General features: G+C 34.1%; 1 protein-coding gene across 1 annotated transcript in view; it reads right to left on the bottom strand.

Annotated features, from left to right (window-relative positions):
• Positions 1-5,220: 5,220 nt before the first annotated feature.
• MS3_00000599 (uncharacterized protein) overlaps positions 5,221-27,894 on the bottom strand; it is an 86,335-nt gene continuing 63,661 nt past the window's right edge. Inside the window, exons 13-17 of the mRNA XM_051208303.1 lie at positions 17,761-18,012; positions 12,829-13,109; positions 10,171-11,315; positions 6,626-6,713; positions 5,221-5,600 (exon numbers count right to left, since the gene is read on the bottom strand). Of these exons, the coding sequence (XP_051065499.1) occupies positions 10,958-11,315; positions 12,829-13,109; positions 17,761-18,012 (891 nt within the window). The 3' untranslated portion in view covers positions 5,221-5,600; positions 6,626-6,713; positions 10,171-10,957. The remainder of the gene's footprint in view (positions 5,601-6,625; positions 6,714-10,170; positions 11,316-12,828; positions 13,110-17,760; positions 18,013-27,894) is intronic.

Genomic DNA, 27,894 nt, shown 5'->3' with positions numbered 1-27,894 from the left:
TGTTATTCTAGTGAATTCCACATTGTGTATTATTTGCTAACTCTGGGACAGGTTGGAAAAAGTGAAAATATATCGTAAATTGATGTCATAGTAGAGGGGTATGAAAGAAAACTATATAAGATTGACATTTGTCGATCCTTCACAACTCTCTGGTTATAGTCCTATAGACAAAGTAACACAGTGGCGTAAAACTTAATCAGACATGGATTATAATAAAAGCCAGTGGTGGTCCTGTTGTAATTTTCTTTCATTGAACAATCATTGAAAACTACAAAGAATTGAACAGTTATTTATTCCTAGTATGAAGTTATTTAGTAGTATGCATCTACAACCTCGCTGAGGATTGAATCAAGTTTCTTCAGATCTCAAGATAGTTGAACCTTTAAAACATTGAATCAGTATTTAATGATTCATAATTCCAATTTTAATTAATTCTGTAATAATAGTTCAATAACTGACTTAGACTGAACATTACTTCTCATTAAGAATTTATGAAATGCCTCTTGATGTGTGCCAGTGAAAAGTTTTATACTGGGACAAAACAGATCTTCTGAGCTTCTTAGTTCTTAATGAGGATACAACCAAACAAAAACAAGTTTATTGAATTATTGAATAATTTTATTATAGTTTTTGGTTGTTTGTTTGTTTGTTTTTGTATAGAAATAAACGGTTCTCATCGGTTTTGTATTCGGTTGTGATTTTTTTATGAATTTTTCCATATTTCTGGTTGTTGCTTTCATTAGTCTTTATAAGAATAACATGAATATTATACTCTAATAATAATGTTATTGTTTGTATTATCCTACGTATATACATATACATATGTATTACATAATTCTAAACACCTACGTCATGATACTCATTCTGAATAAAAGTCATCTATTTTATGTATGTAAAAGGTAATTAACACTATGTAATTATTACTGAACAATATGGAATGATACTAACGGTAGTATTAATAATGAATAGTAATAATATAGTTCATTATAAGTAATAGTAACGTTAACAAACAGAAATGGAGGAATAAATAAATATTCTCATAAAATCGAAATAAAATAGAGCCTTCTTTAAGTTTGCTACTTTTTTCTGTGTAATTCTAAATCATAATAGTTGAATTCATGAGTCAATATAAGTTAGACTATCATTGAAAACCTGGAAGCATTGGATAACTGTTTTGTTATAGTATGTGACTCATTTATAGTGCACATCCACGATCCCGCATACAGATTCGAGCCAAGGACCTTCAGTCTTGTGCGTAAACGTTTAATTACTAGACCACTAAGCCAGCATCAAATGGTATTGATATGTGGCTTCAATTGACCCATTTTCTTGCACAAGCCTTTATCGATTCATGAATTCAACTATTAAAATCACTACTACCTCTACAAACCTTCATTCTAATAACAATCATCATGTGCCCACTGGTGACTGACTTTAATATCTTTATCATATACTGATATCAAATGTGGAACGTTTGAAAAAATTGATATCACCAAGCCACTTTTTCATTTTTACTCACTACTACTTAATAGTTTACACAGACAATCTTACATAAGATCGAACTCATAACTTCAAGATGTCTGGATCCGAACGATAAAACCATTTATACAATCTATACATAATTGAATTTCTAACATTTCCGTCAATTTATATCATATAAGAATCCTTATTGTATGGTCAAACAATTATGATTAAAATTGGTTGATAGAACTTCAAGAATTCATCAAGGGAAGTAATCACTAACTAGATCTAAATTATAGATACTTAATATCAAATAACCTTTCATATATAACAAAGGATATTTTTCCAAATTTATTTTTACTTTTCATAATGTCAACTTTTTCAAAACTCTGTTCTACCAAAACAAACGTCGAAAAATTATCCAATTTAAAGTTAAAACTTAATTCCATTCAAAAAAGTATTAGATATCTGTCTATTAGACACTAATTATATATACATAATTATTATCAGTAGCTTAGGGAACTGAATGAATAAATCCCGACGAAAATAATTTAGGATTCACTGATTGATCAGAACTCCAAGATAAGTGGAGTTGTCAATGCGTTCGACTACTTTACTCCCTATCCTTATTTCAGGTGTTGACGCAGACCAGCTCTGAGGCAACAATTTGCGTTTAGAGAGACAGAAACGCATCCCAAACATTCTGGCATTGTTGCTCAGTGCTACCAAAAGACTCGGCATTTTATCAGAGTCTTCATCAAACAGGACTATGAATGGAATGCGCTTCTCTCCCTCTAAATGCAAGTTGTTACTCTAGGACTGGTCTGCGTCAACACCTGAACTAAGGATAGGGAGTAAAGTGGTTGAACGCGTTGACAACTTCACTTATCTTGGAAGTCTGATCAGCCCTAATGGGTCCGTGTGACTATCGTAATAAATGGTTGGAGACTCTGGGTGACATGGCTCAGAATCGATCACAATAGCGTAGGTGTATACACTCTCTGTCTTACTTTAAATTATGAGATTAAAATCGCTTCATATCTTTCTACGTACTAATTCTTTCTTCCTGTATTATACACAATCTTTCTTTTATATATTACCACCATTGAATTAACTACTTCTATGAATCCGGTGTTCATCTTGCTGTGCTAATGCAGTATGGCAACTTGGACCGACGCTTATATGAGCCTGGTCTTACGTTGTAGCTGACTGACTGATTATTCTCAAGAACTGACTATATTATCACAAAGTATCTATCAAAATTCAGGTGATTAGTTATTGTTTGGATGAAATATCTCTGTTATGAATTCATATGAATACAATGTATATCAGCTTAATGAAATTGTTTTTTCTCTAGTGATAAGATGGTGGTTGGAGGACCTGACACACATGACATTGATCACCACTCAGTGACCAATCGATTCTGAATACATTTCAGTCCTACGGGAGGTCAGTCGTGGCCCAGATAGCCCAGTGGCAACATTTCTGACTGTGAAGCTAGGTGATACGGGATCGAATTCGTCGGGGATCATCGATTCCATCAAAATTGCAGTTACACCTAGCTGATGAGTGCCAAATAGCATAAAACCCGGGTATAGGGTTTCCTGTTGACTACCTCCAACCACCATCTCATCTCAACATAGTGCACGCAATCTCGAGTCACCTAGAATAGTGGCCACATTGTAGCTTGGTCGATAGCATTCAATCTGCACTAAGAAGGACCTGACATATATGACACTGATCACCACCCAGTGATCAATTAATTATGATTACTCTAGTTATAATATAATTTGATTTCAAGTCAGTGATTTCCTTAAGTTTATCTAATAAAACAACTTAGAAATTAAGAGACTACATTCTGTATGTTGGAAAAGCTTTTGTTTACTATTAAATTGAGACTACTGTCAGTCAGTCAGTCAGTAACAACGTAGAACTTCGTACGTACGTACATCAGTTCGAGTTGCCACACCACATTATCACAGAGATACAGTTGTCGATTCAAATCCCATAGTGGTAGACGTAATAAGAGTATAAGCAGTAATCGGGAAGATTAGGGTTTGGAGATGTTATTTAAAGAGTATAATCCAGCGAAATAAATTTGGAAAGAGGAAAAAAGGGGACATGAAGAATTCAGAAGATTAGAATTTGGGAGAACACAGAGAGTGGATGCACCTGCGCCATTGCAAACGATTTTGAGCCATGTCATTCAGGGTCTCTAACCATCGGTTGCTATCATCTCGCGGTCCCCAACCAGGTAGTCTACACCTACCAACATGACTCAGTTCACTTGTGAGTGACTTCATGGACTTGTGCCATGTTTTGGTTTGGCCGCCCCTAGCTTTCTTCCAACCTACTCCTATACCACTGAACATAGCACGTCGAGGCAGTCGGTCGTTGGGCATACGTAACACGTGTCCCAGCCATCTCAACTGATGAAGTTTCACTACGTCATCAATTGATTTGCCATCCTTACCTAGTACCCGTTTCCTAACAACTGTGTTACTTACTCGATGGTCCCATGATATACGAGCAATGTTTCGAAGACACCTATGATCAAATACTAGTAGCCTACGGATATCCTCTACTCTTACCGGCCATGTTTCACTGCCACAAAGTAGGACGGAACGAACTGCTGCGCAGTAAACACGTCCTTTGGTTGATAGACGGATATCTCGCCTACGCCATAAATGACGCAAGTTGGCAAAAGCTAGTCGAGCCTTCTGTATCCGCGCTGAGATTTCGTCACACACTAAACCACAAGGGCTGATGAGACTTCCAAGATAAGTGAAGCGGTCGACACACTACTGTAGAGTATTTTACTCATTTCATAAGTTACTTGAGCAACACGATGACAGTCTTAAAACCGGAAAGATTTTAATTTTGTAAACATCAAAATATTTTACAAGTTGACAACTTTAAACAAATGTGCCTGATAAATACAGATATTCTTTTCAATGATATCGGTTATGTCAGAATAATATTGTAGATCGAATAAAAAGTTAAACTGTGAATAATTTAGTGGCAAATCAATAGTTTAAGTTCAATTGGTATTGTATACTTGAATCCACTTAGCTATTGACTCCTGATAGCCACCTATTTGTGCCATGGAGTGAATTTTAAATTCATTTGGTGTTGTTTACTTGTATCTTCCCATTGTTATTTAGGATTGCAGTTGATCAGTTTTTTATTTGCATATGTGCATACTGTGTGTATTGCCCTAATTCACAAGCAATATGAGCAAAGATGGATGATTATTAGCAATGGAATCTAGGATGTGCGTTTCGTCCTATTTGGGACTCGTCAGCTGAACGTACCAGCATCTGAGTTAATGTTCACTCCGGGACACGAACCCAGTACCGTTCGCTTCAAACTCCATCACTTATCTACTTATTTACTGAGTCCTGATAGCCACTTGCTTGTGCAATGGGGTGAAGTTGAAATTCAGCTGAGGAGTCCCAAATAGAACAAAACGTGAGTCCTGGATTCCACTGTTACCCACTATCCATCTTTGCTTATAATAGTTTAAAGCTCAAATTATCCCGATAGAACTCACACGTTATCAACGATTCAATCAGATTTAAGCTATTATGTGTTGAATTTTTCCAAGGTATTCAGTAATCAATAACGATGAATTTGTACTGAGAGTTAAGAGTTAAGTAAAATCTATGAAAACACATCAAGTTGATCTATATGTTGTAACTAAAAATCATGATCAAAAATTATGTAATATCAAATGGTAATTAGAAAGTTATTTTGTATTTTATTGGGATAAATAATAGAAAACATATAATCTAAATATGTATATCTATTTAACATGATCTACAAAGTATTTATAGTCATTTTAATTTGTATTAAGATATGAAGACCTGATGGTATATATATATATATATACCAATGTATGTAATAAAGTATTCCTTTATCGTAATTTATAAACTTGACCTTGATCTCAAATCCTATTTCGAACCATCATAAGTTTATAATTCATATAAAACATTTTGTATACATCCTAATAAGATTCTTCTTATCCGTGTTAAATTATCCATTCATATCACTTCCGTTTTGATTGATCGATAATTGAGTAGAGTTGCCAAGGTTACACTGTGGCACGACGTTACTTAAAAAAAGCAGTAAGTTTGATCCTTGGTAAAAAAAACAAGAAGAAGAACAAACGTGTCAGAACGAGATGAATTCAATTTATCTTATTTTATTTTGTAGTCTACATACAATTTAAACGTGATAATATCAATTTTAACAGTTGAGATCATGAGTCAATTGAAGCCAGACCACCATGGAAAACCTGGAAGCACTGGACGGCCGTCTCGTAATATTATGGGACTCCTCAGCAGTGGGAATCCATTATCCCGCATCGCGAGATTCGAACCTAGGACCTTCTGATATTAATCAACATATGCTCACTAGTGACCGGCTTCAAGAAGTATTTCCTGGAGTTCTAGTGAGAAGCAGTGACCAATGGAGTTTAACCAGGTCTGTTGTGAGATAGTAACTCACTGATGACAATGGTGGATGTGTTGCTCAATTTCGTAGATTGGTTGAGATTAGACATTGACACCGTTGGATGCCAGCCGGATCAGTGGTCTAGAGGTTAAGCGTCCGCGCGCGAGACCGATAAGTCCTGGGTTCGAGTCTCATGGAGTGGGATCGTAGGTGCGCGTTACCGTGGCGTCGCACAATAGGACGAAACGGCCGTCCAATGCTTCCAAGTTTTGTATGGTGGTCTAGCTTCAATTAATTCATGATCTTAACTATTATAAATTACTATAATATCTACAAAAATTCCTTCTGATAATAATAATAATATCAGTCATTATGAATTGATCATAAATCCTAGACAAGAATAAAACAAGCTATCATAGTTTCGAATACTTATTCTGTTACATTCAAATTGTAATGTATACTTACATGAATTTGATGGTGCATTTGTTAACTTTATTTCAATAAATTAAAACACTTTAAATAATATCTTAAATACTATTTGAACATGTACAAAAAGTAAGTGAATAAAGTTACTTCATTCATAACCAATCAAATTTGTGTGTGACTCAGCTTCTCCATCATCATCATCATCATCATCATCATCATCATCATCATCATCATCATCATCATCATCATCGTCATAAAAGATAGAATTCGATGAATAATTTACTTTTCTTTACTCGTTTTCTTTTCTTCTTAAAAACTATTGTATCCTTCTTTGACTTGATGAATTCTTCTTGTGGTTTTTTTCTTGTATTCTTCATGGTTGATAGAGTGAAAGAGAGAAAAAAGGGAAAAAAAGAAAAGGAAAAGAAAACCGGGATAAAGACTAATAAAATAAATATATTATTTTAATGTATATAAATCATCACTAATCATATATCCCTTTGAATGTGACGTCAATTAGAACTCTGATTAATTCATTCTATGTTAATAATATGTAAATATGTTTAGTTCAAAAAAAAGAAAAAATAAAGTAAGAATGATTCATATTCCATTTTAACTACTAAAGTAGTATATGTATCCCTTGAAACTGTCAGTAGGTATGAATTGATAAATATGTATCTATATATCTATGAGCATATGATTTCCAATTATTGACCTCTGGAATTTATTTTGATTGTTTATTGATAAATAATAAGTGTTAAATGTTAAACAATGAATGAACAAATAAATCTCATTTATTATATTAATGTATTATATTTGGCAAAGCAAGAGCAACATATTTACAACTGAAGAACAACTGGAACTCAAAACAATTGTCTGTGCACCAACACCAAGATCAGAATTTTCAATACAAATATCAAAACAGTTCTACTGTATGGGGTGGAAACCTGGAGGAGTACGAAAGCCATCAACCAGAAGATACAAGTGTTTATTAACAGCTGTCTAAGCAAAATACTTCAGATCCGTTGGCCAGACACTATTAGCAACAATCTATTATGGCAGAGAACAAACCAGATCTCAGCGGAAGAAAAAAATCAAGAAGAAGCGCTGGAAGTGGATAGGACATACATTGGGGAAAGCACTTAACTACGTAGCAAGGCAAACTCTCACTTGGAATCCTCAAGGTCAAAGGGGGAGAGGAAGACCAAAGAACACATTACGCCGGGAAATGGAGATAGAAATGAGAAAAATGAACAAAAATTAGATAGAACTGGAAAGGAAGGCCCAGGACAGAATGGGTTGGAGAATGCTGGTCGGTGGCCTATGCTCCATTGAGAGTAACAGGCGTAAGTAATTATTATATTTAATTAAAACAAGAAAAAACATTGTTTGTCGAGTGGAATATAATGATGAACTATACATCGTTTTAATTTGAAATGAAACAGATATCTGTAGATCGATAAATGAATAGTGGGACTCAAGGTCAGCACTTTATCGTATTTATGAATCATCATCTTGATATCTCTGTATTCCGGTGGGTTGATGTTCATATCAAAGTTAGAACTCAGTATCTTTCCTTTCAAAAGCTAACATACGTTATCTATTAAGTTCCTGAGATCAGATAGTCAATACCGTGTGTATCATGTAAAAACTTTGTTTTCAAGAGTTTCTATTTTTTGTTGTTGTTGTTGATAATTGAGGACTATGATCGACCAGTCTCGTTTGACTTATATGCATCCTGAGAGGACTTTCTCCATAGTACAATTTAGTTACTAGTTTTTATTAAATTGGACGAGTGATTAGTAATGGAATCTAAGACGCTCGCTTCATCCTAAGACTTATCAGCTGAATGTACGTATATCTCAATGAATAATTTTTTTAAACAATTTCTGTGAGTTACAATAATTAGTTGTTGAGTGATTATATAGTACGATTTTTGTCCAACATGTAGCTTTGTTCGAGGGCCATGGATCAGTTAGCAATTTGCTAAATTTTTTCCAAATAATTCTGGGAGCATCAGTTCATTTAGGTTTAACTTGCTATTAAGTGCCAACTAAACACGAAACTTAGTTCCAGTGAGTCTTACCATTTGTCTCCAGCCACTTAATATCTGTAATTTTCTGTCAGAGGCGAAATACAATAATGAATATTAAAGGTTTTATAAAGGATAATAAACAAAGATTAGGATATGTGGCTTTTAACTGCTAAGCAGTGTAAAGTATAACTATAAAAGTGTAAATCTGAAGCGCTTTTGACAGGAAGGAAACAGTTTTTAAATCTACTTAGCTTTCTATTTTTATCCAGTTAGTGTTAACTCATGATAAGGTTTGTCTTGAATTACAAAAGGATATCGTACAATTAATGTTTTCATATCACTGAAGTTATTTCAAAAAAATCCACATAAGATCCTCTTATTTTAAATACTTTGTATAAGATCTTCCAAGTACTTATTTACTAAATTACGCCTGTTACCCCTCATGGAGGAGCATAGGCAATCCACCAACATTCTCCATCCAACTCTGTCCTGCACAATCCTTTCTTATTTTTAATACGTTACCAGGTAAACAGAGGAAATTTGGTGGTTGTAAAAGAATCCGATCATAGGAGTCTTCAAAGCATTATCTGAGTATGTTTGAAGTACTGATTGATCAAAGCTGAAGTTAGACTAAGCATAGCAGGTACACAATACTAATCAGCTGATAAGGTATTGATTCTTGATTGACTGAATTGGTTAAAACATGTATCACAGGTGCTCAACCATCGCCTAATTTGACACTCTGTTACGAAATTTAAAAGCGAATTGTGGGTTAGCAAACAAAAACGTGGCATCATTTTGTGAAATTGATGATCGTTGGATTGAGCCACGTCGGTGTATGTGTAGACTATCTCATTTAATCAGAGCGATTGCCGTGATCAATAGTTGTAGATGTTGAATGACATTGTAAAGAAACAGTCATGATGAAGACGCATTTAGTCTTCAGTCATAACATTCTTTGATAATTTTATCTCGCGAATTCATTCTTTTGTCGAATCATATTTTCTTTACCTAATGTTATTCAGTTACTACTGGTACTACACCCACTACTCTAGCATTTATCCAGATAATTTCATCTTACTTTGCTGGTACGTACATGTTCCTGGTTCTGCGCTGTTCATGACGACACAACAAAGAGCATCCATTACTCCAATGACTATCGAACCCAGTACCCCTGGTTCTCCTGCGAACGCTCGAGCTCTAGATTACTAAGCCAGGATCATGTTAACTGGAATCAGCCTGCAATATCACACACCAATCTTCGATTGCCTTCAATAATTTTTACCCATCACCCTAAACTCTCCATTCTGATAATTATTCTTTACTCACTGATTTTCAGAGGTAATTACAGAAGTTCTACTTAGAGTTTATGGATAGTGAAGTTCAACCATATCGGATTCTAGTCAGCTACTCATAGAAGTCAATGAGGATTGGTTGTGTACTTTTGTGTATTGACTAAAGTTAAACATGAAAACCATCGGACACAGGTTAGGTTGTCTAGAGATTAAGCGCTCGTCGAGGGACCGAGGATATTGGATTCATTACGTGATACAGTAATAGATGCGCAGTCTTGAAGATGTTCATGCATAATTTTCAAGAGATTTCTTAGTTTAGTCATTTTATGATTTCGTTTTCACTCAATGATCTTCAAAAGCCTCCTCTAGTGTTAGTTATCATAATATCACTCGTACTAATTTTAACATTCTAAAAAGTTTATGTAATCAAAACAATTGAATTAGATTAAACTCGAAGAAGATCAATCCATCATATGAGCTTAGTTTCAACCAACTTACTAATGAATGCATATACATATATATACACAAGAACACAATGAATATTATGTCATTACAATGTATCAAGTTCACATAAATATTTACTAATTTTCAATAAGAATTCCTTTGGCAATCAAATTTCAATAGTATTTAATACTAGTCAATCTCTAAAAATCCATTATATTCAATTGAACAAAATAAATGAACTCAATTTTTGTTTTTTGAACTGTGTTTATATTAGTATACTTAGTCAATGATTTATCAATCATTGATCATTAGAAGTTTGTTTCTTCTTTAAATTGATCGATATGAACAAATTTTTACAATGTTTTGTTGTCATTACATAATTGTAACACAATATTATTATGATTATTAATGGCCTTATTCAGTATTATATTTTTTTGGTACAATAACGAGTTCTCAACACAAACTATTTCAATAAGTTTCATTTTCTTAATTCGTGATCGATACCGACGATGAATATTGATTGATCACTAATTAGATGTTATCAATTGAGGAATTGACATCTGAATAATGTCTCTGATTGTGCTCTTTCCTTTTCACCAAATGTACATAAATAGGTTATTCAATTGATTGACATAATGAAACAAACAAAAGACAGATAATTTGTTGAAATATTCAAATGGTAGGAACATATAACTCAGATATTCAAACAAGTTGCCTACTAGTGATAAAATATGAATGATACTTATAAACTGTAAATGTACATGTATAGAGATGTAACACTTATATTCAAGAAAAATGGGTCCATTGAACATTGAACGTTTTATAGTATTCGTTTCTTGTTTTATTTAACTAAATTATCATCATTCAATTCATAATTTTTATCTAATTCAAATACAACAGTTTTATCATTGAATTGTGAAGATTTCAGTTTTAATTTAAGATTTGGTGAATTATTCAATGGTAAATTATTTGTTGTTGTTTGAATTAATAATTGTGGTTGTGTGCATAAATCAAATGAATTTAAATAATCTAATGTTGTTATATAACAAAAACGATATTGTTCTTCAGTTTGAACCATCCAAACACGTTGTTGTCTTAATAATTTTACTGTTTGATACATATCAACAACTGATTCTTGACGTAATCTTTCTAATACATTACACATTGTTATAAATAAACCTGTTCGACCAGCTCCAGAACTGTAAAAACAAAACAAAAAAAGTGAAGTAGAAATGATTTTGTAAATCTGTCATGTCTGTGGTCCGTTAGATAACCGTGATCTTTGCTCAAAGACATTAATTAATATGGTGTAGAATTGTTCTCTCCTTACCTTCATCTAGATCTTGAAATCAGTATTCCTATATGCATACCTTCTTGTTCTGTCTTTTCTAGCCATATTCTCAATGCTTAGCCTTTCTCATCAACATCATTTCTACTGCTTATTTTGACTCCCTTTGACATTCATATAAATTGAATCTAACCATACGAATATGGTTTGGGAGTTGAGTCTCTGTATTGATAATATCTGATTAACTTTTTGATGGGGTTTTGTTCTCTGAGCTGGATGAATTGGTCGTGGAGCTTTCATCATTCCTTTGAAGGACATCATCAGCACAAACCAGATGGAAGTGAAGCGTTCGACGAATTGACCAACTGAATAGTTATTATCTGTCAGTTAGTATCATGACTTTTTATCTCCTAAGTCGATGAAATTCTTTCGAAATTTGAATGTTAAGTGTTTCGTGCTGTATCAATAAGGGAAATTTGGAGTGAAACTTGAATCGAAATTTCTTAATCATCAAGGTATTTATACATTCTCAAGGATACAAACACTATCTCAAAAATACGAATCTGTACTCACCGGGGCGTCATTATTGAGAGTGGTACCTATGAATTGGGTTTGAATAGCTTATTTGTAATACCTCTAGTCAGGGTGATGAGTAAAGTGGATTCAAATTACCATAAATGTACAAAGTATCCCACGATGAGGAATATTTGTTTCTGAATTCCTAACATGAATGTCCACATTAGATATTCGGTTGTCAATACGGAGCTGACAAAATTTAATCTGGTACTAAGTGGTGAATGGTCAACGTTTGCAGAACTTTTTATTCGACAGAGCTAAGCTCAATATGAGTTTAAAATGGTAGAACATACAGTCTATAGATCCAAATTATTGATATACAACTAATTAATTCATAACATAATATGTTAAGTAAATGACTGGATTACAACTGTTACTGATAAGAAAAACCAAAAATAATTGGAACTTTTATATTAAATGATGTAAATGAGAAGAGTATGAGACAGATGTTTTTCTGACAGTTTACTGAACAGTAGATTATTGATTAATGTAGAAGGCTAGACAAAATCCTGAGAATAATTCATTGAATGAACTGATGTAAACTATGAATAATAATAGTAGCTATTTTGGAATGATATCATGTGTGGATCAATGTGGAACCACCAATGAGTACCTGGACGCATTGCACGGCGTGCGAACGAACGCTTAACCTTTAGACTACTGAGCCGGCATCCACTGGTGTTAACGTTTAACTTCAACCAATCCATGATATTACGCGGCGCATACTAGAACAAAACGGCTGTCCAGTACTTCCAAGTTTTCAATGGTGATTCAATATTGATTCATTCATAATATCAATCTAAACCCAACAATCTTCATAACCCTATACTAATAATTATTTTATTTACCTGCAATGAACAGTAATTGGTCCATCATAATGATATTGTTCTTTAATTTTATGCACATGCCCAATTAAATCAATTAGACTTTCACCAGTTTGTGGTAATCCTTGTTCATTCCAACGTATATATTGTAATTGTCTTATTGTACGTGATTCACCATCACGTGCATCAGTCACTTTGAATTCACGTAATATATGACTAGACATTGTATATTGAACTGTTAAATCAACTACAAAAAATTGATAACGTGATGGTTTGTCTTCTGGCCAATATGTAAAACATTTCTCCTGTATAAATATATTAAAACAATATAAACTAATTGAATACTATAAAATATGTTTATTTTTCGATTACGATTCGATGTGTATGTGTGTTTTGTTTTCTCATGGCACATAATCTATCATTAAAATATACTGAAGAATATTAGTTGCTAGTATAATAGATTTTGGTTAATCAATCAGAAATAAACAATGTTAAACCTGGTACATACACATATAATATATGTCAATTCAATTTACCATAACAGATCCTTACAGTGAGATGAAATTATTAAAATAAATCATAGATTAGTAGTAGTGTTAACAGTATCCATTGTAGACATTACTTTTTTACTTTACTTACGCCTGTTACTCCTCGTGAAGAAGCATAGGCCGATCACCAGCATTCTCCATCCAACCCTGTCCGAAGCAATCCTTTCCAGCTCTTTCCAGTTCCTATTGATCCTTTTCATATCTGCTTCTATTTCCCGACGTAATGTGTTCTTTGACCTTTCTCTTTTACGCTTCCCTTCAGGATTCCAAGTCAGGGCTTGCCTCGTGATGCAGTTTGACGATTTACGTAATGTATGTCCTATCCATTTCCATCGTCTTTTCCTAATTTCTTCTTCCGCTGGAAGCTGGTTTGTTCTCTCCCATAGAAGGCCGTTGCTGATGGTATCCGGTCAATGGATGTTGAGCATCTTGTGTAGACAACTACTTATAAATACTTGTACCTTCTTGATGGTGATTGTTGTAGTTCTCCAAGTTTCAGCTCCATACAGTAGAACTGCCTTGACGTTCGTATTGAAGATTCTCACTTTGGTATTGGTTGACAGTTGTTTTGAGTTCCATATGTTCTTCAATAGCAGGAATGCGGCCCTTGCTTTGCCAATCCTCGCCTTTATGTCTGCATCTGAACCTCCTTGTTCATCGATGATGCTTCCCAGTTATGTGAAGGATTCTACATTTTCCAGAGTTTCGCCATCAAGAGTGATTGGATTGCTGTTCTTCGTTTTGAATTTGAGGACCTTGGTTTTCCCCTTGTGTATGCTGAGGCCTACTGATGCAGAGACTGCGGCTACACTGGCTGTCTTTATCTGCATTTGTTCGTGTGTATGCAATAGGAGGGCCATTGTAGACATAAACAATATAAATTGAGAACAAAGAATAAATTTATAGAGTAGAGTACCAAATGATGTTAAAGCTGAATATGTAAGTGAAAACAAAGATTGAATGAATCTGTGACGATTTCGATCTATGTTATCTATCATTTCCAACGTTTAAATACAATAATCCCTACTTATATCTTTCAACATAAGTAGTATATAACCTTAATAGGAAGTAGAAAATGTGGCGGCAGAAAGCTAAGAAAGTCGAGTTAAAGAGATTAGAAATACGAATAGAAAGAAATTGTGAACTGAAAGAATCATAGAGAATGTGAAGGATAAATGATGAAAATTTACAAATGAATTATTCTGTGTATGGTTCTCATATTTCACCAAGAGATTCTGTAATTTCGTATTAAACAATAAATCTGTTGTCTCCACTTGTGTTATCGTCTATTACATACCTACCAACATAATATAATACAATATTGGGTGACTTCATGGTTTGATCTGCGCTTCGATTAGATTTCTTTCATTTTAGCAAAGAATTTACTTAATTTTAAACCACTATGTCTGTTTCTATCTGGATGATTATTTTCTGTAATTTTCATGTTATCTTTATGAACGTGACTGAAAGTTGAACCATCATATATGAAACTTGTCAGTTTGAAGTAATTTTATCTCAGTCAGGATTGTTGCTTTCATCAGGATTGGAATTTAGTATTCATAATGTTAAATACCAAACAGTTATCTATCAAGTCGATAAGTTAAAATTGTCGCCATTAGTTTAACGAGTATTAGATTTGTTTCTAATCGTAACGTTTCCAACATTTATAATGAGGATAGAACGTTTTGTATAGAAATTATATAAGTCACTAAATTATTTTAAAATAAAGACTATAAAGTTACTAATTCACATGTTTGACTACTCAATGACAAACAGATGAGTTTAATTTCTTCCTACTTTAGTGAATAATCTGGATATTATACTGGTTTATTACAATTAGATAGAAGGATTCAAATGAGTTTAATGATCATAGTGTTTTGTTGTAATCTGATTTATTCTAGTTTATAGAATTAAATCAAGATGACTTTTTTTTATGAAATTACTCCCATTGTGTAATCGTATTTAAACTTCAGACTGGTTTATCTCATTTACTAATAAGATTGACTCACCACTCAAAAAGTATTCATTTACGAGAAAGAATTCATTTCAAGGTTCGAAACCTATTACATTTACTTCGGTTTTCTCACATAATTTACATGACAAAGTGAAGTATGTTATTCTGTAGTAAGTTGAAATGATTTATTATCATAAAATCAAAAAAACTACCTATGATATTTTACACTTGGTATTGTTTTCTTGTATCTTCCCAGTGATGTTTAGGACTGCAATCGATCAGTCTTTTATTGGCATATGTGCATCCTGTGAGAACTGCCTCGATATTGTCTTAATTCACAAGCGTTATAAGCAAAGATGGATAGTGGCTAGCAGTGAAATACAGGACGTGCGTTTTTTGTTTTATTTGTGATTCTTCAGCTGTATGTACATGCATACCAGAGTTATTTTTCATTCTGGGACTCGAATTCAGTACTATTGGCTTCAAAATCTATCACATTATCCACTTACCTACTGATTCTTGATAGCCATTGGCTTGGGTGATTGGGTTAAACTACTCTTTTCTTTGGTATCTTGGTGCGGTACCCGTCTACCCAGTCTGTTGGCAATTTTTCTCCCTCTCAAATCTTCCTGCAAGTGACATGGAGTATCTTTGCAGTTACTTCTGTGTACGACTTCAGAGCTTCGGTTGGTATATTGACAGGTCCTGCTGCTTTTTCACACTGGATTTGTCTGATAACCATCCTGACTTCGATCGTTAGTGGAGTGACATCTATAGGGAAATCTATGTGTGCTGCTTCGATAACCGGTGGATTCAATGGAGTTTCTCAAATTGTTCCACTTATGTGTTTTTCTGTCATTGAATTTCATTGATTAGCTTGCCTTCTTTCTCCTTGACCGGTCTCTCTGGTTTACTGTATTTTCCTGTCAATTCAGCTTGTGCCTCGACTTTCTCTGCTCTTGTTCGGCTGTTGTTAATTGCTGTCTTCTTGTTCTCCTTTTCTCGAATCTCGTTCGTGGCTTCGATTAAGATCCTTTCTTATGACGATGCTTCTTGAGGCCCAGAACCTCCTGACATATTGAAGTTAGTGCTTCTTTCATACCTTTCCAGTTGTCCTCCATAGTAGTTTCCCCTTACTGAGTAGATCCTGTAAGGCTTGGAACCCGTTGCTCAGAGCTATCTTGAATTCGTTGAGTTTGTTAGTATGACGAATGAAGGCTGTATTGAACCCTTGTAATCCTGTTTGTCCAGTTATCCAACGCTTCTTTAGTTTCAGTTTTATCTTGGCCACAACCAGTTGTTGGTGATCAGAAACTATGTCAGCACCTCTCCTGGTTCTCACGTCTACCATTGACCTTGTGAATTGTTTACCTATACAAATATGATCAGTCTGGTCCAGTGAAACCCGTGTAGCTTTGTGTATGTGTTTGTGTGAGAATATTGTGCCGCCTATAACCAACTTGTTGAATGCGAATCTCAACTCATTCTAGTTTCTCTCTCCTAGTCCATGTCGTCCCATGATATCCTCATATCCGGTGTTGTCCATTCCGACTTTGGAGTTTAGATCTCACGTCAGAATTCTCAGGTTCTTTCCTGAGCACTTCGTTATGATCGATTGCAGCCTCTCATAGAACTGATCCTTATTGTCGTCGTTGCTGTCATTGGTAGGTGAATAACATTGGATAATACTAACTGCAATTCCCTACTTCTCTGTTTGGAAGGATGTTTTGATGATTATGGATCAATGAGATTCCCATCCTAAAAGTGCATTTCGAGCTTCTTTGAACAGCATCAGAGCAACTCCCTGAGTGTGTGGAGCATTTTCCTCTTCATGAACGGAGTACAGCAGCATCTCTTCCTTACATAACCTTTGCTGTCCAGCTAGAGTTCAATGGGTTTCGCGGATTCTGAGAACCGTCAAGTTGTATCTCCTCATGTCCTCAGCTATTTGACCTGTCCTTCCGGTCTTTCGCGTACTTATAAAAATTGTTGCTCTGGTTGTTAGAAGGGGCATGGGCCTCGCAGCTTCCGAAGAATCTCGGCTTTTATTATGAGACGTCATAATTCTTCCTTCGACTCCCAGGGCAGAGTTTAAATTGTTTAATTTGTTTATTCTGGTTAGTATTTTTTAGCAAGGTTGTTTTCTACGAGATGTGGTTGCCGACCCCATACCCAACTTTACCCCCTTGCGTGGGCTTGGGACCGGCAGTAGCCCTAGAAGAGCTACAAGTGGAGTTAAAGTGTCCCATACTAGCATGTAATAACTGTCCAGTGCTTCCTGGTTTTCAGTGGTTATTTAGTTAAGGTCAGTTTGTAAAGTAAGTTGTAAAAATCTTTTATTTTTGTCAAAGTATCCCAGAATTCAAATCTTAGTACATATCCATGATACATGTGATAATTTAAATTGATTTGTATCAATTTGTAAACATGCATATTATATATATCTATTCTTACTTTTCCACTTTCCTTCACTGAACACAACATAACTATGAGACAGATGTGTTTCTCCCAAACCATACGCCAAAAATCTTCCACAGTTGAGATCATTGGACCTTGACAAGCAATATATGCATTTTTCTTCAAATAACCATCAATAAAACTGGCATTGATATAATCTGATCCATCAACACCACGTATTGAACATAGAGTAACACGATTCCAATCAAATGGTACTATACTGACTAGTCGATTTTTACTAAAATTAACCTGTAATAGGAATTTTCATGGGGCAGAATGATAGAATGTTAATGAATACATGTTTTAAAGTGTACGCTCATAGAGTTAATAGACATAAAGAGCATGGTAACTGCTTAATTTTGTGTTTAGGAATGAATCGTCAGTAATGTTATCTATAAATTTACTGGTCGCTGAGTAGGAACCATTGTCTTGTTTGTTTGGCCCTTAGTGCTGATCGTATTCTATCAATCAGCAGGATTAGAGTTTGTCAGCAAGAAATTCTGGAGCTACATTTCTTATTATTACTCAATCATCAGTAAGGAGTCTCTAATATCCTTACACAACTGATCCCGCCTTTATAAGTGTTGTCTATTTCTACAGTCCAGGACGTTATCTTTGAGTTATTTGAACCACGAATGGCCCCGAGTTGAACTAGGATGACTAAGTGGTGACTAAGATCATGCTTAAATATTGCCTTAATTAAGACTTGATCGATCGAATTCGATCAGCATTATAGACTGTACAAACACGACATTAGTTGCTGCTACTCAGCGATAGAGTAATACCAATAAATAAGCATACGGAGATCAGTTACTGCTTAAAACACTCACTTCTAACATCTCAAACTATGAAAGTGGATAACACCAGTTTGAATCACACAGCAAACACCAGTTCTATAAGGACTTCAGGTACATTTTACAGATGATTGCCTAGTGGGAAGAAGTGTGACTTTAGAGTTTCCTGCTGACTGACTTCAGCTGCCTAACGCCAAAGCAACCTCTAAACTACATACATCTCTGAACACAGTGGCTGATAAATCTTGAGAAAAAAACTAGACACGGCATGTTGTTTTAACATTTAGGTCAGTGAGTATAACTTTAACTAATCCACGAAATTGAGCGACACATCCACCATTGTCATTAGTGAGTTACTATCTCACAACATAACGGGTTGAAATCCACTAGTCACTGTTTCTCACTAGAACTCTAGAAAATACCTCTTAAAGCCAGTTACTAGTGGGTATATGTAGATGATTATCATGTAATTATGACATAACAGGCTCTAAGCATTTCATCTACTCCATAAAAGTATCATCTATAAATATATCCATTTAAATGAACAACATGTAACATAACGTTTTAGAATGTAATGAAAAAGAAACAACTAAATATTAGTATTATGAACTCAATTTGTTCAATGATTTCATCATTGAAGTTTATTCATGAAGTTGTGATTTAAATGATCATAAGTAATGAATATTGAATGTTAGTTGTCATACAAATGACGAAAGATAAAAGTTCTCCAAACAATCAATATGAATAGTTTAAAATAATAATAAATTGAATAGTACATATTTACACATCAGAAGCCCAATCAAAATATTTCAGATTAATAAAAGATAGAACTATATTTTTGAGAAAACTAGGGAAGAAATTCATATCTATAATTGATTATTGATAGAATTGTTTAATGTTTTATGATTCAATGAATGTAAATTAGTCACAATTGATTGATCACTGGGTGGCGATCAATGTCATGCGTGTCTAGTCTTTATTAGTGCAGATCGAATGCTATCGACCATGTTGCAATGTGGCCACCAGTCTAGGTGACTCGATACTGCGTTCACTATTGTGAGATTAGATGGTGGTTGGAGGTAGTCGACAGGAAACCCTGGACCCGGGTTTCGTGCTACTTGACACTCGTCAGCAAGGTGTACCTGTAATCTTGAAGGAACTGGTGCTCCGTGGCGGATTCAATCTCGTGTCACCCAGCTTCACAGTCTGAGACGTTACCACTGAGCTGTTCGAGCCGTGACCGACCTCCTGTAGGACTGAGATGTAATCGACCACCATTGAAAAGTTTCACAAGATCATGGATCGGTTGAAGTTAAACATTAACTTTATTGGATGACGGCTCAGTGGTCTAGAGGTTAAGCGTTCACGCGCAAGACCGATGACCCTGGATTCGAATGCCGTATCATGGATGCGCACTGCTGAGGAGTCTCATACTAGGACGAAACGGCCGTCCAAAGATGTGAAGTGTGGAATTTTTTAACTGTTAAACGAAATTGCTTTCTTCACTTATCAATATTTTTTTTATTTATTCATATTTACATTGTTGTGTGGGATTGTGCATCACTTTAGAATGTTTAAAAAAGTGCAAAATCTATCATGTCTGAAGTTTTCCCAGTTTATTTAGTAGATGAGCATTACATCCAACAACACATATTTTATTGAGGTTTTTATTTCAGTCATCTGAATCTCTTCGCGTATACCGTCTATAAACAGCTATCATAATATACCCCAACTTACTGGATGAAAGAAACGAATAACGTAAAATTCAGTGCTTGAAATGAAGTCCTCAGTTGGAAAAAATGTTCTTACATACAGTAATCATCTAATAAATGAACAAAAAAGTGTTCAAAAATGCCTAATACCACATACATATTATTTATGGAAGAACGATAAGCTATAAAGTCATGGATACTTATCCTATCGTTATTAGTGTATTAAAGTTAGATTTCTCTTTGTAACAATGTTCTTTTTCAAGCATCGATACCATGATAAGTTTCAAAAAGTTGAGTTTTTTCATACAAATAACTAACTAATGTCTGGTGAACTTACTTTAATCCTTGTCTGAGTGACCTATTCACCTTTTGTTGTTAGATATTGTTTAATATGATTGATAATACTTCTACGATGTCTGAAATTTCCACGCTAATTTTGACATTAATATTTTATTCAGTAACCGTTACTATACGATTGTATTATCGTTTATCATATCATATCTGATACGATAAAAGGTGATTTTCATGTAGTCTTTTATCGTTGTTGTCATGGTATAGATATGAACTTTATGATTATGTGTAAGTACTTAGGTCAAACAGTATTTTTATGAAAGGGATTCTGTGTAAGTTTGTTTAATTTGTAAATAGTATTTCTTACAAATATTAATGAAAACCTAAGGTGAAGTGTACGCGTATTTCATCTTAGAATGTGCAGGATTCCACAATACTGTTAACTTACAACGTTGTTCGAGGTCTGATGATTAAATGCCTTTCATGAGACCTGAATGTAATGAAATCTGGTCTTGGGAGGATTAGGAGTTAGCACTTCTAAAGAGTGGTATGACGAAACAGTTAAGTATTGCTCTTCAGTTTCCAATGATAACTTACATAAAATCGACCCATGACGAATACCATCTACATAACAAACAGTATGTTCAGTTTCATAAAGTATTATCTCATTATCTGTCGTTAGTTATATATTAAAGGTACGAAATATACATATTCAGTAATAGTGTGGTGTGTGCTACTTATATTGATATAAGTAGTATATTATGCAAGTCAGGAATGTAATGTCTGGCAGCAGAAGATGGGGGAAGATCAAGAAAGCAAGAGTGGGAATAGAATGCAATTTGTATGAAAATGTAAGAACAATGAAGTCTGAGGCATTTTGAAACAACTGGTGGACATTTTACAAATTAACGATTTAATATATAGTTCTCAGATTTTATTGAGATGCTCTGTAATGCTGTGTCTAATACATTCGATTGTCCCCAACCGTGTTCTGCTCACTACAATAGTACCTGAGTAAATAATAGTTAGATTGACTTTCATAATGTTTAGAAAAAAGTCTGCTGCACAGTTAGCATATAAAGCATGAGTAAAGCTCATATCAAAGATTGTATCTTGATGGATTTAATTTCGCTGTGTTTGGGAATTTGTTTGCAAACTATAAAAGGTGAGTAGAATGAGTAGCGTAATGTTTTATTTATAGGATACTGTTTAGGTTAAAAGGTGATTTTCTATCTTCATTTATTTTAAACTATTTAATATCAAATCATATTGTAGATAACAGATAGTAGTTAAATCACGGTTTTTTGTTTCTTCCTGATCGGGCCTCATCAACTTTGTCCCCTTCATGTTTTTATATGAACCTAGTATCTGTTGTCTAAAACAAAGATAGATGATTAGAACTACTCACGACTTCTAATGATTAATGTAAAGCTTAAGTTTTCCAACTGGATTTAGACACATTGCTACTGACCACTTAGTTTGATTCGATTGTATAGTTCTAACTCTTTGTAACATACACGATCAAAGCGTAAGTGTACCCTTAAATATTGTACTCTTTGGATATACAACTAGATAGGAATAATGTGATATGATTTATGTAGCATTGGAATAAACATTTGTTGTTGAGTATAGGATTTATCAAGATAAGTATAACATTGATTGCAAATGAATAACACATTCGTCAACTAAACATCTTAAAACTCAATGTATCTTTATCACAAATATTCGTAAATGTAAGAATCAGTGAAATTGAAGATGGAATGGACAACTGCTTCGTTATAATTTAGAAATCATCAGCAGTAAGTATTCACAATTCCATACACTTCTAATAGAGAGCACAACTTTAAAACACCTGGTAAGAACCGACCCTAATCAATTTATGATGCATTAAGATGATCATGTTATTTGTGTTAATTTCTCAACATGATTAGTTCTGTAATCCATACTATACTATTGGAAACGTGTTTAGTACTCCATATGGTGCATAAGCCAAACACCAGCAATAATGAAGCAACCCTGTCTTGAGCTCTTCTTCCCAGATATTATGAAGTAATTTTCATCATCTTGTCGTCTATCATCAATTCTCAGCAAAATGTATTGTTCGGCCTACTTTTTTTCTTTGGCCTTGAACATTCCAAGTTACGGCCTGCTTGAGATGTAGTTTGCTGAATAATATTATCCGACCGGCCATTTTTTTTTAAAAAAAATTTTCCAACCCCAAATTACAATATTTTTCATCCCGTGTTTCGTCCAATGAAATGGCTAGTTCCAAAAATTAGATTTAATTGGTTAGTTATGTCTTGAAAATTGTTATAAATTATCAGTACTTGTCGACGAAGCACAATCTCAATCGTCATTATGGAGCAGAGTAACGTGCCGAGTACGAGCGCTGGTGTTTCTCACGTAACGGAAATGGAGGAAGTCTTTTTGACTACCTTGTTTCTGGTTGCGTTTCCATCGGTTGAAGCGTTAAAGACCACTATCACAAATTTTGAAAGATCGACTTACAGTCATTATGTAGTGAGAGATTCGCATATTGGCAGAGATCAAAAATCCTACATTAAATTTGTGTGTTGGCGAAATGGGCGTATAAGATCTAGCGGTTCGTCACAACGTATTAGACGGAGGAGGTAATTTGGTAAATTGTTTTATAATTTTTTTTAATGAAGGGCTTCTATGAACACCCAATGTCCAGCATTTATGTTTTGTAAGATTATAGACGGCTATTGGACTGTTGTACGTGGGAATGTACATCACAATCACGAGTGCAATTCCCTGAGGTACCAGGGTAATTCATGGATGCGCAGGTTAACGGATGGGGAGTTTGAAACTGTGAGACCGCTGCTGATTTCCGGTACCGCTGCATTCCACATCAGGAATTTTGCTTACCAATCTTATGGGAAATGTCTGACCGCTCAAGATGTCTGCAATATGCGGTACAAAGTGTTCTCACACGCGAACCTTCCTGGTACGGAATTTGCCAATTTATAATGTACACTATAGGTGATTACGGGAAATTGAAAGCTCACATAACATCCTTGGGTGGGCTTTGCGAATACGAATTGGACGATGAGAACTGTCTATCGTATTTCTTCTTCATGACTGCTGAGCAAGTGAATTTGGCCGGTCACTTTTGTGACGTAATTGGTTTTGACGGGACGTACAAAACTAATAACGAGAACGTCCATTTATATCAAGTCGTTGCCATGGATATGAATTTTAAGGCAATACCCATGTGCATTGCCTTTTTAAGTCGCGAAACGTCGGCCTTGATTTCTCGATTCCTCTTCTTTTTCCAACGGTGTACCAACAGTCGACAACTGGTAGGCATTGTGACCGATGATTCACCTGCAATTGCTGCTGCTATTACGCAGGTGTATCCGGATGCACACCATATTCTGTGTCGCGTACACCTTGTTCGGAATGTGATAAAGAGGGTAAGTGTTTCGTTCATTCCTTCTGTGCCTACGACCCATCGCCGAACGTACGAGCAGTGCACTGTCCTATCTGTGGCGCCATTACAAACTAATAGTGATGACGTTCGACCGCGAGAACGAGTAAAGGCCCTTTTCAGGGCCACCCACAATTTGATTTCCATTATTTTTTATCTACTACTTTTCCGCCGCAAAGGTCAAGTGATTAAGCACTTATTAATGTCTCATGAATTCAGATATCCCTTAGAGATTAATAATGGAAAAGCGATTATCGTTCATGTATTCGTAAACTTGTTTCTAACGTTTATTAGATATAAAGGTTAAGAAAACTTAGACAAGATTTTGTCATCTAATGAAGACTAATCTAGTAATTTTATATTGAAAATAATGTGATTAGCGTTCATGTTTTAGTAACACATTTGTAAACTATCTAATAAAAGTACATTTTGAGTACATTTTAATAGGAATATTTTAAATGAGTGAAAATCGTAATTTTGTCGTTAGGTCAATAAACTTATGATGACATTTATTAGTGAATGTAATAAGATAATTACAAAGATGAATGTGATTAAAGCTCATAGAGAAGTAAACGAAATTGAGAAAATTAACTTATTTAGGAATAAAATAATGACATTTGAAAACAAGTTGAAACCATCATCATTGAAATGATGATGGTGATAAAAGGTCATACAGTAAGTGTAAAAGAAATAAGAATATTATCCGTTTCATAGATACACAAAACAAGAACTTCATATTCTTGTTTTATATTAAAATTTCCTGAAACCAGAACTATGCGTACGTAAGAAGTACGTCTGATCGTAAACTAAGCCTCCATAGTTATTCATAACTACTGATTATATCACCGTATTCATTTGCACACCTCATCAACTATTTATGACTGGTACAATCTCGTTGTACCAGTTAAATATTCCCTTAAAATATTCAAAAATCAAAAATAATTTAGGAAACAATCGTTTTCCTTAACTTCATCATCACACTATACAGTTATTAGTCCATAATTTTATTATTTTATAAAGTCCAAAAATAAGGCATGACATTTATGAATTTGACAATGTAATGTGTTAACAATGGTTAACGTTTACATCTGTAACGATATATATATTTACAAATTAAAAAGGTCATTCACTAAAGGTCGGGATGATTTGCAGTAAAGTGTTCAGTCACAATAAGTGACTAAGCATTATAGGAAAATTGAAAATGCAAAAATTTTGTGTCAATGAAATACATAGTACAAGAATTGAATCTTGTCAATTGACATAATAATAATAATAATAATAATAATAATAATAATAATAATAATAATAAGGAAAATAAATAATACTAATAGCATTGTAAATGTTCATTGATACAGTTGACCTTACTCATATTTATACGTTTAAAGTCGATAAATATTTGTTGAGTCAGTCAGACGACGTAGGCTTGTTCATTTACACTTCATGAAACTGATATTTCAAATGCTTGTCAAAAATGGTTACATTCATAATGTCTAGATAATTCAGGTTTCATATTACGGCGGTTAACAATATTCACACATGACTGATTAAACAAACTAGTTTTTATTACGACCAAAAATTAATTTTAAAATACAGAACTACAAATAATTTACAAGTGAACACAATAAACCGTTTCAATGGACTTTTACAAATTAACCACATTTAAATCTAACGTTGTCTAATTCTCATTATGAATGAACATTTACAAAATAATCCTTTACTAAATATTAAGTGTCTTTTTCGGAAAATTTATTACTACTTTCATATACTGTCAAAGTCAGTTCATTAAATGATCGTCTACGGTTGGTTCACCTGAATTATACATATTGCAACCAGTAATTTATCATGATGATTTATTGATATGTTGATTTCTTTTTCCCATTAACACACCGTGTGTTACAAAAAAGCCTATGCACACACTTTGGTGATAATTTGTTTATTAATTTGGTATTAAATATTTGACTACCGACCTCATTCAGTAATCACTATTATCAAATATTCAAACCGGTTTACAGATGCTTTTTCCCAAAAACTTTCTTTTACTGAGATACATATGATTATTCCTGTTCCGATAACTAACGACTTCAATTCAAGGTATACTTGATCGGAAAACAAAAATTGATCCCAATACACATTCACTAACAGTAGGATTGCATGGTAATGCAATTAAGTTGGTGTCTTTTTCTTCAAAAGTCTAAATTTTTTTCAAGACTAAGATTACACAAAAAAAATTATTCATTATCATTAAATTTCAAATGTAAAAAATGAAAATTCTGGTATCCAATCACAGCTCCAGATGTGATTTCGATTTCAACTAATCAGATTACAAAGATGAACAGTTTACGACCAATCACAAAATTATTAAAGGTAACACAATTTTTGTTCATTATCACTTGAGCACACACTTGCAAAACAAGTCCACCAATCAATGATACCTAAATTTTTCATTCACACCCCACAATTTTTTTAAAAGGGGTGGTAGGGAATCATATAGGCCGGTTACTTAATGTCAACCTAGTTTGCTGATTCACGCGAATTATGTCCTATCCACCTCTAACACCTTTTCCTGGTCTACTATTCAGCTACCAGCTGATTTGTTCTCTACCAAAGTAAGTTATTGATGATTGGCTCTGTAAAGCAGATATGAAATATCTTGCATAACAGCTGTTTACAAGTACGTGTACTTTTTTTTAATCATAGTAATGGTAGTTCTAACTTTCATAACAGAATTATTTTCAAGTCAGGATTGATTATTCTGATTTTGGTCTTGAATGAAAGTCTTTTAAGTAATTCGGAATTTAAGATATATTAATCTAGAAATTATTCATTTGATAACACATCCACACTATTTACTATGCAATTAAGTAAATTGAAGAAAATATATTAAGTTTGAAATAAATCACTAGAGATCTATCGTAATTGAAATGATTATTCGAGTAGTATTTAATAACATTTCAAATCATATGTATTTGGTCGAAGTTATACATTAACATCACTGGATGCTGGATCAATGATCTAGAAGTTAAGTGTTCGCGCGCGAGACCGATAGATTTTGAGTCCGGGTCCCACGGGTGGAATCGTGGTTGCTCACTGCTGACGAGTCCCATCCTAGAACGAAACAGCCGTCCAATGCTCCCAAGTTTTCCAAGGTGGTCTAGCTTTAACTGACTCATGAATTCAACTATTATATATATATATATATATATATATATATATATATATATATGCATTCGTAATTTGGATTTCACTAACTAAATAGTTTAATTTAAATCCTTTTGAATCAGATGACTAAAATGAACTGAATTGTCTAGATTACTATTGACTCATGATTTATAGACTGTTTAAGTTTAAAAGTTCAATTTATTGTCTGAAAAGAAATCGAACATACAAGCTATAGGATTATAAATGAGAGATTATTGTTACTAAGCTAAAATGTATATGGAAATACATATATGATCATCACCATATAGATATATGACTTTTTTAAAATTTATTTTTACTGACCTCTTTTTAAAAACATTACTCCTTATTTCAGTAGTTGAGATCATGAGTCAATAGAAGCCAGACCACCATGGAAAACTTGTAAGCACTGAATGGCCGTTTCTTCTTATTGTGGGACGCCTCAGCAATGCACATCCACGATCCTGCGTCGTGGGATTCCAACGCAGCACATATCAGTATCGCACACAAACGCTTAACCTCTAGACCACTAAGCCGGCTGGCATCCGATCGTATTAATGTCTAACTCCAACTATTCGACGAAATTGAGCAACACATCCACCATTGTCATCAGTGAGCTACTATCGTTATTCTTTTTTTCTTTGTTCTTAAATTGTTATCGATTTCATTTGTAGACAATATAGAAAAAAATAATAATATTTAACGA

This window comes from Schistosoma haematobium, chromosome 6, assembly GCF_000699445.3.
Source record: "Schistosoma haematobium chromosome 6, whole genome shotgun sequence".
In the NCBI taxonomy this organism is placed as follows: Eukaryota; Metazoa; Platyhelminthes; class Trematoda; order Strigeidida; family Schistosomatidae; genus Schistosoma; species Schistosoma haematobium.
The sequence above is the reverse complement of the archived record's forward strand: the minus strand, read 5'-3'. Positions and strand labels throughout refer to the sequence as shown.